This window comes from Bombina bombina, chromosome 11 (genome assembly GCF_027579735.1).
Source record: "Bombina bombina isolate aBomBom1 chromosome 11, aBomBom1.pri, whole genome shotgun sequence".
Taxonomy (NCBI): domain Eukaryota; kingdom Metazoa; phylum Chordata; class Amphibia; order Anura; family Bombinatoridae; genus Bombina; species Bombina bombina.
The window spans coordinates 169,542,803-169,557,524 of record NC_069509.1 but is presented as its reverse complement, the minus strand read 5'-3'; the positions used below and the strand labels follow the sequence as shown (position 1 = coordinate 169,557,524).

The following is a 14,722-nucleotide window of genomic DNA, read 5'->3' as shown; positions in this document are numbered from 1 at the left end:
ATGTAGTATGTGTGTGTGTATGTTTGTGGAACCAGCAAATTACAGACCTTGTTACTACAGCATGGGGGGGCAGGTGTAATCAGTGTCACTATACAGTACCACTATATACAGTATGGGGGGGGTGGACCATGTCACTGACTACTGTGGTCACTTTATAAAGTACTGGGCGGGTAGGGTCAGGCCAGCCATCTCACTGGCAGATTACAGACTGTGTCACTAACTTACTATATACAGTACTAGAGGGTTAAATAGTGTCACTATATATATATACAGTAATAGGGGGTCAGACCATCTCACAGACTGTGGGCACAGGGTACCTCCTTTTGCAGACATGTAATCTGATTCACATTTTTTTCTGTGTTAAATGTAAAAAATAAAATATTTATTAAATTCACCTTTTTTTGGAGGGGGAGGGGTGGTGGTGGGGGCCCTTCTTAGATTCTTGCACCTGGGCCCTGTAGTTTCTAGTTACGCCTCTGGTGTCACGAATACCAGGCTGCGAAGGCTACCTCCACCCCCTCCTATATAAATGGCTATGCCCTGTGTTCTGGCCCATTGTGGATTATTGGGTGGCCCAAACTACCTCCCTTTTGTGTTCTCACTGCTTATACTTCATCTTGGAAAGAGCTGATCTCTTGCCTCTTGGCTCCTTCCAGGCTGACTGGACTTATGGAACTCCGTGAACTCATAGAAGGCAGGGGAGGCAATGCCTCCCCTGCCATATGGGGCCAAAATTTAATTAAAGATAAATAAATTTAAAAACATTGTCCATTCCCCTCCCCCCAATGTAACGCTAAGGAGAGGCAGTGTACAAGACCGCTTCTCTCCATTGCACTACAATAGGAAAACCCGTGCTGAAGCGCCACCTGTTTGCTGCCTATATATCAGCACAGTAAATTGGGACCAATAGGAGGCAGCCCTCTTCATGCCTCCTAGCGAGGGAGCCAATCACACGGTCATGTTCTCCAGGTGATTGACAGCACCAGGAGAACATGACCGGCGTTGATTGGCTCCCTGCGCATGTGCAAGGGAGCAGAACTAACAGTGCGGTACTGGTGGGAAGGAGAGACTGCTGCCTCCTGTGACCTACTGTACCGGTAAGTACCTGAGACCGTGACAGTCAGCCCTGGATTAAAGATCACTGCCAGGGGACATCTGAAACTTCTGTTGAATCGAAGTGTATCTATGCAACAGGGATTCTCTTAGTGATGACATCAAGGTATATTATAAATAATATAACTATTATTTGTGCACATTATTTTTATTATAATATACCTTGATGTCATCACTAAGAGAATCCCTGCTGAATAGATACACTGCGATTCAACAGAAGTTTTAGATGTCCCGTATCAGTGATCTTTAATCCAGGGCCAGGGACGTGCAGTAATAACGTTATTTATAATCCGGCTACATAAATTAGCATTCTGTAAATTTTACAGAATGCTAATTTATGTAGCCAGATTATAAATCGGTAAGCAGAATGCAGCAGGGGTAAAGCCTTTTTCTTGTTATTTTAAAAGCGCCCAGTGGGGGTGAACAGCTCTCTGATAAACTAAACGGTTCTAAAAATGTCTAATTCAACGCAGGTGCCAGGGGTCTGTTAGTATGCTGTGCACCTCACACAGGCTATATAGAGCGCGGGGGTTAAGTCATAATGGCGGTTGTTTAAACTTTTTTGCCCATTTCAGTTTTTTGCATGTGCTCTTCAGCAGTCTCCTTCCTTACTCCAGCGGTAGCCATTTTGCCCTACAGGTACGCTGATCTCTTCACAGCGTTTTAACAGGAGGGGGTGAGATATTTCCATAGCGAGGATACTAGTGTTGATAGCGCAGCTGAGGCCAAGATAGATCGATAGAATGCAGAGGTGGACCAGCATAAAGCTGCTGCTCTTTTGGTGTCTTTGTGTCGAGTTTTGATATATTCCACTGGGGCTTTGAATTTGTCTCACATTTTTAAGACCTATTTAACCTTCACCATTATTCTGTAAGTAAAGAAGAATAATACATTTCAGAAATCCTGGTTAAACTGACCCTTCAGAGAAACGGATGGAGATTATAATATAATATTCTCTGAAGGGTCAGTTTAACCAGGATTTCTGAAATGTATTCTTCTTCTTTACTTACAGAATAATGGTGAAGGTTAAATAGGTCTTACAAATGTGAGACAAATTCAAAGCCCCAGTGCAATATATCAAAACTCGACACAAAGACACCAAAATTAATTATACGTAGTTTTAGGTAAGGCTTTGCATCTGGGGACCTGTGGCTTCAACAAATATACTGTAGTGTGCAACAAACTAAATTGCTAAGAAACAGCAGCACATCTGCAAACATAACCTGTGCTGGCTCTTAAAGATCTCTGGCAACCCAATAGCTCCTAAGTCTGATATCAAATTGTCAACCCCTGCATGGACAGTTTTTGCAGGGGCGTTATTGTTCAAATTAAACACTACTGTCTTGTGTGGTAGTTCAGCAGTGGATTCATAATATATTAACTGTATGTTTTGGGGAAAAGTTTTATAACTTTGAAATGTTATATATTCACTTGTTTCCTACTATATCCTATTTACATTTGTACATAGATGTACTTTTCATGTGTTTGCATTTCTCTTGTCCAGTGATTTACAACACATCCTTTAGTCTGTGTAAGAAGTTTACTTTGCTACAGTATTTTGTAATGGAGCAGACTGGCTTGTGGGTTCAGTACATTTTACAACACATCCTTTAGTCTGTGTAAGAAGTTTACTTTGCTACAGTATTAGTTCTGTAATGGAGCAGACTGACTTGTGGGTTCAGTACACTTTACAACACATCATTTAGTCTGTGTAAGAAGTTTACTTTGCTACAGTATTAGTTCTGTAATGTAAAATGTACTGAACCCCCAAGCCAGTCTGCTCCATTACAGAACGAATACTGTAGCAAAGTAAACTTCTTACACAGACTAAAGGATGTGTTGTAAAATGTACTGAACCCCCAAGACAGTCTGCTCCAACATATCCTTTAGTCTGTGTAAGAAGTTTACTTTGCTACAGTATTAGTTCTGTAATGGAGCAGACTGGCTTGTGGGTTCAGTCAGTGATATCTTTTTATCAGATATTACTGAAATAGGGTTGAAATTCTGATGTCAGGATATGATTCACAAAACCCCCACAAGTTGAATACACATTCCAGAACTCAATTGCAAACAAAATGTCTCCAGAGACATTTCTAGCTAGAGTGTGAAAATGAAATCCATACCAGATTTGTAATTAAAGTTTCCCTCTGACACTGAAACATTTGCTTCTTAATTAGGAAGTGCACACTTCATAGCACTCTGTACCCCATGCTGTGAGTGAGGACGAGGTGTCTGGAATACCCTCTTGAAGCTGGTCAAAATCATAGGGAAACAGTTTTTATGCACATAGGTGTTAATTGCCCCTAAACATCAAATACACGTCTGCATTGCTAGCTAAACAGAAAATATGTTGTATTGTGACTTTTACAACTACTCATGGATTGACCCCATGCTATGTGGGTGGGGCAGTGAAGACCTTAGCCAGCAAAGACACGTGCTATGGTGTAACTTTGAAATTTACTGAGAGCAAACAGATTAGCATTTACAATCCATGTAGCATAAGTAAAATTAAATACATTTTGAAAAATAAATAATGCCAATAGTTTCATGTGTGTTTGAAATAATTCAAATAACCCATGTATGTATATATATGGAACTGAGACATATTATATTAAATGAATGATTGCTGTGTTGAATGATAACTACATTGATAAACATTTCAAATACATATGAATGCTTAGATCATTTCTAATAATTATTTCTATTTTATTGCAGACAACCATTGGTCATGGGCATAGAAACATAGAAACATAGATATTGACGGCAGATAAGAGCCATAGGCCCAGCAAGTCTGCCCCACCTTACCTAACAGTATAAACTTATCTAGTTCGTAGGATAGCCCTATGCTTGTCCCATGCATTTTTAAAGTCCCCCACAGTGTTTGTTGCTACTACCTCTTGAGGAAGTTTATTCCATAAATCAATCACTCTTTCTGTAAAGAAGTGCTTCCTCAAATTACTCCTGAATCTACTACCCTTTAGCTTGAGCTCATGACCCCTTGTTCTTGAATTTTCCATTTTATGTAAAATACCCACAGCCTCAGTTTTACTAAACCCTTTAATGTACTTGAAAGTTGCTATCATATCACCTCTTTCCCTTCTCTCCTCTAAGCTATACATATTTAGGTCATTGAGCCTATCCTGGTAAGTTTTATTTTTTAGACCATGTACCATTTTGGTAGCCCTCCTTTGCACAGATTCAAGTTTGTTAATATCCTTCTGAAGATATGGCCTCCAGAACTGCACACAATACTCAAGATGAGGCCTAACTAATGATCTATAAAGTGGCATAAGAACCTTACTATTTCTGCTGCAAATACCTCTACCAATACATCCAAGCATTCTGCTAGCCTTACTCGCTGCCTTACTACATTGTTTACTAAGTTTTAAATCATCTGAAATAATAATTCCCAAGTCCTGTTCCTCGTCTGTAACAGTCAGTAAAGTGTCAATTTATGCACTTAGAAAGAGGTGCACTGAATACCTTAGCCTCTGTGTTTTTAAAGAATATAAATAGATATTTGTGGACCTAAAAAAGAAAATATTAATAACACTTGCTTTTATTTCAGATCTGCATGGAGAGGATTCATACATCCAGGACTTATTAGAAACATGAAATATGGTATATTCATGTTAGAACACAATGCAGTACTGAATATAAAATAGGCTGTTATTTGTATAGAAATGCCAGGATACTGATAAAATTGTAATGCATTTTAAGCTAATAATTAGCAGTATAATTCTTTTAATGTAAAGTAATATTAAAAAGAATTTGATGTTTCATATTAAAATAAGCAGGAAAAATGACAAAATATGATCCATGTGTATTTGAACATGTGACTTATTAATGCTAGGAATTATATTATATTGAATATAAACAATATAAGGAGATATTTGGAATGTAGCAAAAATGAATGGTAAGACTATGTTTATGATTGCTTGCTGCCCCCTGGGGAATTAAAACTGGTATGACAGTCAAACATATTAACTTTTTAAAACACATGCAAATCCAAATAGCCAATCAATTGTTTCAACTCTAAGGGCGGACCAGGGACAAGCACGAGGGCCAATCCGAGACAAGGTTTCCGTTTGGGTGTTTTTAATTTCAGAAGTATTAGTATCCTACAGCGCTGCGTTTGGTGACCTCTTGCTCCTGTCTAGTGTGGGTTCCCCAAGTGCCCACTTGGTTAATAGAATATAGAAGAGTAGAATAGATAGGAGCGCCAAAAAATAGGCAGGGTCTTATGTGATTGATAATTGCAGTTTTGGTGCTAGACCCTGGGTTAGGGTAGCATATATTCGGTGTTTTCGAAAAATTCTTATGTGGAATCAGGTGTTATAAGGATAGATTTAGAAGTGGGTATGATGTATTTAACAAAGAATATTTATTACAATTTGCACAAAATATCATACAATAAAAACAACCGGATATAATTCACAAAGTATTATATGGTTAAAACAATTAAATACATGGATCCATGTTAATAAAACCCTATTACATATAAATGTATCCTAAAAATTGATTAAAAAATGAATATGGCTGTCAGTCTCACATATACAGTATAATGATGAGGTCGTATGAGTGACCTCCCTCGTATCGTAAGCACAACAATTGTGATGAGGAAAGTGCAATAGTACTAGTATGCCAGGAAGATGTGGACGTTTGTGAAAAAATTATGTAAAAAAGTATTTAGAAATAGTCTCCAAGAAAGAGATCTACAAAAGCAATTATAGTTAGCATGTGAATAAAAACGGATGTGATCCACAAAAACATAAAAACATATGTGTGTATATCAAAAACAAATCACAAACAAATCGCCCAAAAAAAGGATTATATATAAAAAAATATTGGAAAAGAGTGATGAAAAAAACTTTTGTGAACAACAGGTGTGTACTCAAACTAGTTGGTGTAGTTGGAACGTTATTAGAAAGTCATTGTTGGAGGTGTGGAGATTCCTGAATTTCAGTCCATCGGTATAATGATCCTTTAGAGATCCTTTGTTTGTAATCCTAAAAAAGCATTAGAAGTCCTAAAAAATGTTGGAGATCCAAAAGTGTAAATTTATCCCAAAAATGTAGAAAAATTAAAAAATTATTTAAAAAAAAAAAAAAAAAAAAAAAGTGTGAAAGTGTGATCGATGTGTAGAAAAAAATACAAAAAAATGGTGAAAAAGGAAGATAAGGATACTCTGGAAATTTCTCAAGACCTATAAATAAATTTTATTTATAGGTCTTGAGAAATTTCCAGAGTATCCTTATCTTCCTTTTTCACCATTTTTTTCATTTTTTTGTATTTTTTCTACTCATCGATCACACTTTCACACATTTTTTTTTTTTTTTTTTTTTAAATAATTTTTTAATTTTTCTACATTTTTGGGATAAATTTACACTTTTGGATATCCAACATTTTTTAGGACTTCTAATGCTTTTTTAGGATTACAAACAAAGGATCTCTAAAGGATCATTATACCGATGGACTGAAATTCAGGAATCTCCACACCTCCAACAATGACTTTCTAATAACGTTCCAACTACACCAACTAGTTTGAGTACACACCTGTTGTTCACAAAAGTTTTTTTCATCACTCTTTTCCAATATTTTTTATATATAATCCTTTTTTTGGGCGATTTGTTTGTGATTTGTTTTTGATATACACACATATGTTTTTATGTTTTTGTGGATCACATCCGTTTTTATTCACATGCTAACTATAATTGCTTTTGTAGATCTCTTTCTTGGAGACTATTTCTAAATACTTTTTTACATAATTTTTTCACAAACGTCCACATCTTCCTGGCATACTAGTAATATTGCACTTTCCTCATCACAATTGTTGTGCTTACGATACGAGGGAGGTCACTCATACGACCTCATCATTATACTGTATATGTGAGACTGACAGCCATATTCATTTTTTAATCAATTTTTAGGATACATTTATATGTAATAGGGTTTTATTAACATGGATCCATGTATTTAATTGTTTTAACCATATAATACTCTGTGAATTATATCCGGTTGTTTTTATTGTATGATATTTTGTGCAAATTGTAATAAATATTCTTTGTTAAATACATCATACCCACTTCTAAATCTATCCTTATAACACCTGATTCCACATAAGAATTTTTCGAAAACACCGAATATATGCTACCCTAACCCAGGGTCTAGCACCAAAACTGCAATTATCAATCACATAAGACCCTGCCTATTTTTTGGCGCTCCTATCTATTCTACTCTTCTATATTCTGTTTTTAATTTCACCAATGATGGTTACTGAACAAAAAAAGGACGGGGTGATATCAGATGATTTAACCCCATGCTTTGAGAGAGAGAGAGGAGGCTAACCTACTGAAAGGCTGCTGCTGGCTAATTCTCACTAAACTCTTGGCTGCCCAATTTTGGTATTCTGAGGTGAAATTATTCCAGTTGAAGAATATTGAACATCGATTTGTTTATTTGGGTAAAGTATTGAAATTACATGTGATGTTTTAGAATAAGTTATATGCATAGCCACTACAGTTAAATTAAGAAATTACTGTAGCAAATAGATTTAAAGAAGCAGTTTGTATTTCAAGTTAGTATTTCATAAGCCTGTGTATTGTTAAAAGTTTATCTTTTGTATGCTAAGAAATTCATTTAAAGCAATTGTTCACAGCAAGAATATATATATTTTTAGTTTTAAATTAGAATTGTATTAGAATAAATTGCAACTAAATAGCTGAATATATATATATTATACAATTGTTTATAAGCACTGTTAGGATTGTATTGTTTGGATGTTAAAAGTTAAAGATTTTAGTCTCATTGTGTTAACTGAATGAAAGGCTATTTGTAAATAAGGCTGGTTTTTAAAGGTAAACTTTTCTGGGCTTTGTAAGAAGGATAGCTTATCTTAATAGTTGTTTTTAATGTGTATAATAGTGTTTCATATTCTGGTATTACAAATATATTTCAAAATGTTTATGGATATTAACTAAATAAAATAATTCAGGTATTTATATCAATTTTATGGTTCCTAGTAGATGCATATTGATTGAGGGTTTATTTTAAAGGATTATTTAAATATATTGTGTTATAACCCTGCCATAAGCTGATATATTATTTGGAGAGCACTACTGAAGGTTCTTATCATAAATACCGACACTCTTGTTATCATTTGAAGGAGCAGCAATGCACCACTGAGAGCTAGCTGAGCACAACTAGTTAGCCAATCACAAAAGACAAATGTGTGCAGGCACCAATCAGCAGCTAGCTCCCACTAGTATAGAATATGTGAGTATTAGTTTTCAACAAGGGAAACTAAGAGAACAAAGCACATTTGAAAATAGAAGTGAATTAAAAGTGTCTTAAAATAACCTAATCTATCTGAATCATGCAAGTTTAATTTTTACTTTCCTATCCCTTTAAGTACATGATATATATATATATATATATATATATATATATATATATATGTGTGTGTTTCTTGGGCGTATCATAGCCAGTGCCTCACTAGCCTCTGACCTCACCGCACGTCACTAGGAACTACTAGCTGGCCGGGCTTCCCAGGAATCCCGCTGAACTTTACCCTAGGTCGCTCCAGAGGTCTTTTGTCCCAGTGCTCCGCTCTTTTGGGGATTTATTGTGTATTTGGTGGACAAGGGTTGGGGTGATTGCTGAGGGAGAGCCCACCCAGGAACACCTCCACCTCAATAACTTTGCCAGGCTGCCGCACCAGTCCCCAGTAACTAATCATGTTGCTTTTTGGACTGTGGAATCTGGCAGCCGAGGGCTCTCCAACAACACCCTGGCATGGCCGCCGCTCCCCAGGAATCCCCCGAACCCGCAACCTGGATATTGTGGGGTTTCTATGGAACTATGGCTCCCCCGGAGGCGCCAGTATGTCTGGAAGCATGGGAATGGCGGGAGATAATGGGAATAGATAAGACTCTTATCAAGATGAGAATGTGTATATAGGCTGTGTGTTTTTTCCCAATAAAGTCTGTTTATGTTTCATCTTAATACTGCTCTTGTCTGGTTATTAAGGTGTGCTCTTGCTAAAATAACTTTCTCCACTCTAAAGCTACAGGTTCCAGGTACAGGAAGAACCCTTTTGGCGGAGCTACCCAGTCGGGGTAGACGGAGTCGTCACAAAGGGATTATCTATTTTATTAAACAACAAACATTTTTAAGTAGACTGTCCCTTTAAAAACAACAACAACTTTACAATATGCTATCAAATTATTCACAGTCTTTTTCCAGCTCCTACTGAGCATGTGCAAGAGTTTATATTATATACGCATGTGCATTTTGTGATTGGCTGATAGCTGTCACATTATATAGGGGGTAGGAAATGTAAGCAAATTTTGAAATTTGTCAGAAAAAAAAAAATCTGCTGCTCATTTGACATTGAGAATAAGTGGTATTGTATTGTGTTGTTATTGTGGATTTGTTGATGATATAATTCTACTGTATGTAATGGTACTACTCAGAGTTTTATTTGACTATAAGTACTGGCACAGGCCACAGAAAATAACCATTGCTATGGATCTATCTGCTCATGTCTCTTGTATTTATTGATGGTATATGCTGACTGTTCACACTTACCGCTACATGTGCCTTATAGGGAGTCAATGCTTCTGCTGCTAAGATTTGGGCTTCTATAAGATTGGACAAATGAACCCAGTTCATCTTGGCGTCTTTGCTCCCAAACTTGAAGAACACAAGACTCCTCTTCACATTTGCCTAAGGTTACATATAAACAGAAAATTAGATTTAAAACACTGGTATTTAAATTCCTATGTTTTTATATCAGTCATTAATAAGGTTGTCAGCTGTTCAGTATTTCAGGAGTCTGTAGAGTAAAAAAAGATCCAGTTTTTATAAAGACCCTGCGTGGCAGCTACATTTAAAGGTCTCCAGTGCCTCTATACAACGCAAATAAGAGCCATAAAGAGGTGACACCGCACATGTATTATTAGTAGTGACAGTTATTTGTAAAGAGCAAACAGTTTCCGCAGCGCTATAAATATACGTCTTATATGAAGGTAGCATTTATAGGAGGCAAAATGGTAGAGCCCTGCCAAGAGTTTCGCTGTTGTAAACCAACTGGGCTTGTAGGCTACATGCTAAGGAGGATCAAGTGGATGACAAAAGGAGGAGAGAAACTGAGTTAAGAAAAAGGTTAGCAAATATTGTATTTATCCCTGAACAGTAGAGTCTTTAAGGAGTGCTTGAAACTCTCAAAACTAGGGGAGAGTCTTGTGGAGCGAGGCAGAGAGTTCCATAAGATGGCAGCCAGTCTGGAGAAGTCCTGTAGATGGAAATGTGAGGAGGTAACAAGAGAGGAGGAGAGTAGGAGATCATGAGCAGAGTGAAGGAGACGGGAGGGAGAGTATCTGGAGACAAGGTCTGAGAGTTAGAGAGAGCAGTGTTATTGAGAGCCTTGAATGTTTGTGTCAGGATTTTGTGTTTAATTCTGGAGGCTACAGGAAGCCAGTGAAGGTATTTGCAGAGAGGTGCAGCAGACGAGGAGCGACGTGTAAGGAGGAGTAAGGAAGAGCAGCCTGGCAGAGGCATTCATTGTGGATTATAAAGGAGGAAGTGTCACATTTTGGAGATGTTTGTAAGGTGGAAACACCAGGTATTGGTCAAAGACTAGCTGTGAGGAGTGAAAGAAGATCTGAGTTAAGTGTGAACACAAGACCTCAGGCATGCGGTTTGGGGTAATGATATTATTATCATCAACAGTTATAGAAAGATAGGGGTAAATATTTTGGGAGAAGTGGGGAAAATAAGGAGATCAGTTTATATACAGTGATTATATATATATATATATATATATATATTATATATATATATATATATATATATATATATATATATAGCCATTGGGGTACAGTTCTCTGTGTGTTATATACAGCCACTGGGGTACAGTGCTCTGTGTGTTATATACAACCACCGGGGTACAGTGCTCTGTGTGTTATATACAGCCACTTGGGTACAGTGCTCTGTGTGTTATATATAGCTACTGGGGTACAGTGTTCCGTGTGTTATATAAAGCCACTTGGGTATAGTGCTCTGTGTGTTATATATAGCTACTGGGGTGCAGTGCTCTGTGTGTTATATACAGCCACTGGGGTGCAGTGCTCTGTGTGTTATATATAGCTACTGGGGTACAGTGTTCCGTGGGTTATATAAAGGCACTTGGGTATAGTGCTCTGTGTGTTACATATAGCTACTGGGCTACAGTGCTCTGTGTGTTATATATAGCTAATGGGGTGCAGTGCTCTGTGTGTTATATACAGCCACTGGGGTGCAGTGCTCTGTGTGTTATATATAGCTACTGGGGTACAGTGCTCTGTGTGTTATATACAGCTATTGGAGTACAGTGATCTGTGTGTTATATACAGAAACTGGGGTACAGTGATCTGTGTGTTATATACAGCCACTGGGATACAGTGCTCTGTGTGTTATATAAAGCCACTGGGGTGCAGTGTTCTGTGTGTTATAAACAGACACTGGGGTACAGTGCTCTGTGTGTTATATACAGCCACTGGGGTACAGTGCTCTGTGTGTTATATACAGCCACTGGGGTGCAGTGCTCTGTGTGTTATATACAGCCACTTGGGTGCAGTGCTCTGTGTGTTATATACAGCCACTGGGGTGTAGTGCTCTGTGTTTTATATACAGCCTCTGTGTGTTATATATAGCTACTGGGGTGCAGTGCTCTGTTTGTTATATACAGAAACTGGGGTACAGTGCTCTGTGTTTTATATACAGTCACTGGGGTGCAGTGCTCTGTGTTTTATATACAGTCACTGGGGTGCAGTGCTCTGTGTGTTATATACAGCTACTGGGGCGCAGTGCTCTGTGTGTTATATACAGCTACTGGGGCGCATTGCTCTGTGTGTTATATACAGCTACTGGGCGCAGTGCTCTGTGTGTTATATACAGAAACTGGGGTACAGTGCTCTGTGTGTTATAAACAGCCACTGGGGTACAGTGCTCTGTGTGTTATATACAGCCACTGGGGTACAGTGCTCTGTGTGTTATATACAGCCACTGGGGTGCAGTGCTCTGTGTGTTATATACAGCCACTGGGGTACAGTGCTCTGTGTGTTATATACAGCCACTGGGGTGCAGTGCTCTGTGTGTTATATACAGCCACTGGGGTGTAGTGCTCTGTGTTTTATATACAGCCTCTGTGTGTTATATATAGCTACTGGGGTGCAGTGCTCTGTTTGTTATATACAGAAACTGGGGTACAGTGCTCTGTGTTTTATATACAGTCACTGGGGTGCAGTGCTTTGTGTTTTATATACAGTCACTGGGGTGCAGTGCTCTGTGTGTTATATACAGCTACTGGGGCGCAGTGCTCTGTGTTTTATATACAGCTACTGGGGCGCAGTGCTCTGTGTGTTATATATAGCTACTGGGGTACAGTGCTCTGTGTGTTATATACAGCTACTGAGGCGCAGTGCTCTGTGTATTATATACAGAAACTGGGGTGCAGTGCTCTGTGTGTTATATACAGCTACTGGGGCGCAGTGCTCTGTGTGTTATATATATAGCTACTGGGGTACAGTGTTCTGTGTGTTATATACAGCTACTGGGGTGCAGTGCTCTGTGTGTTATATACAGCTACTGGGGCGCAGTGCTCTGTGTGTTATATACAGAAACTGGGGTACAGTGCTCTGTGTGTTATATATAGCCACAAGGGTGAAATCTCTGCTGTATGGGTTGTAAAAACATTGCTCTATGTATGCTGTTTGCGGTCAAATCACTGCTTTGTGTGTGTGTAACTAAAAGCAGAAGAGGAATAAAACATTTGTGTGTGTGTTACTGGCAGCCAAAGGGATACAATCGCTTCTCATCTGTGAAAAAATATATATGATGAGGTCAAGGGTGATGCCTAAGCTAGACCCACTGTGTGACCTCACCTACCACACATGCCCTGTCACCTACATGTGATTAAGTAAGAGGGCACCTCTAGTCATTATATTACAGCTTCTTTTGTACCTATAACAACAAAAAGCTGTTCTTTTTATGCATGTAGTACATGCCACCAAAAGGTCTGTAGGAGTAATCCCTAGTGACAAGTAGTGCACAAACATGCACTTCCTGATAGTTTAACTGTGCTATTCACACAAAAAGAGTATACCACTGATATGGAGCAGGGTCATATTTATATATCATATACATGATGGAATTTTGTTTCAGTTTCAGAATGTCCCTGCCTTTACCAGTCCAGACCCCAAATACTAAAACTGCTACCAATACTAATATGTATTATATGTATATACACTGTGCTGTAATTTGTCCACTTCATCTATTCCAAACAACTTGTTATATCAGCTAAAGTGTATTACATTGATTGGAAACTGTTTCTTTAAGTTTATTGTAATTGTTCCTTTTAAGTATATTACAATTGATATAGCTAGTTTTGCTTCATGAAACCAGCCCGGTGATGACAATTTCAGTACCTAAGTAGTGACCTTTGTGTATAAAGAGATAAGGGGGATCTTCTGCAGGCTCAGCCCAATTAAAGGGTATGTTCTTGAGAACAATTGTGGTTTCAATGAGCAAAACCAGATATTTCTAATACAGAAAGAATACAGTTCAGCATCCCTTTAATAGGTATTATTTATAAAGTGGTGAGATTTTTATGTAAAATAAAGGAACAATATAGCAAGATGGCAGAAGGTTAGAAAGTGGTTTGAATGGCTTGTAGCCATACAGTGGCCGGTACCTTAATGCAACACAAATCTTTATGTAAATATTCATAATCACAACATGTATATAGAATTCATTTAAAGAAACGCGTAATCCAAAAATGTTTTTCAGCATTCAGATAGAACATATTATTTAAAATTATTAAACATACTGTAAAAATATAAATATATATAGAAATATTTATTTAAGAATACATAGAACATATTATTATATGTGAAGAACGTTGGAATGTGAAATATTCATATATAACTCATGTGGCACTTGGTTAAACGTAATCTAGCCCTATGTCTGAAAACTATTTTTATATATTAACACCATGTTTCCTGTTATTGTTTTTCAATAGCCAAAATCCCTCTAACTTGCCTTATTAGGAGATATATTCCAGTTACTAAAGTAGACACAGCTTGCAACTGTTATTTCTTTGCTGTACCCCTTTTAAAAGCTGTTTATTTTATCTGAGGCCAGAAATAAATGAGCTACTACACTGATCAAACAATGACCGTGTAGAATATAGCAGAGAGAGCCTTGTTCATCTGCAGAAATTGAAAAAACAATTGTCGTAGTTTAAAATACAGGAAAGTGTAGGGGGAATAAATATATTTATATTACAACATTTTATTTTATATACTAAGCATACTTAAAGGGACAGTAAAGTCAAAATTAAACTTTCCTGATTCAGATAGAGCATTTCATTTTAAACAATTTTCCAGTTTACTTCTATTATCAAATTTGTTCGTTCTCTTGGTATCACTTATTGAAAAATAAAACTAGGTAGGCTGAGGAGTGTGCACATGTCTTTAGTACTCTATAGCAGCAGTGTTTTGCAACATTGAATAAAAAAGCTACAAATAATGTTGCAAAACACTGCTGCCATAGAGTACTAAAGTCACCT

At 37.5% G+C, this 14,722-nt stretch overlaps 1 protein-coding gene across 1 annotated transcript in view; it reads right to left on the bottom strand.

The window, feature by feature from the left end:
• The window catches only part of SDR42E2 (short chain dehydrogenase/reductase family 42E, member 2), a 59,023-nt gene that overhangs the window by 24,985 nt on the left and 19,316 nt on the right, over positions 1–14,722 (bottom strand). Inside the window, exon 7 of the mRNA XM_053694259.1 lies at positions 9,703–9,840. Coding sequence (XP_053550234.1) covers positions 9,703–9,840 — 138 coding nt within the window. The remainder of the gene's footprint in view (positions 1–9,702; positions 9,841–14,722) is intronic.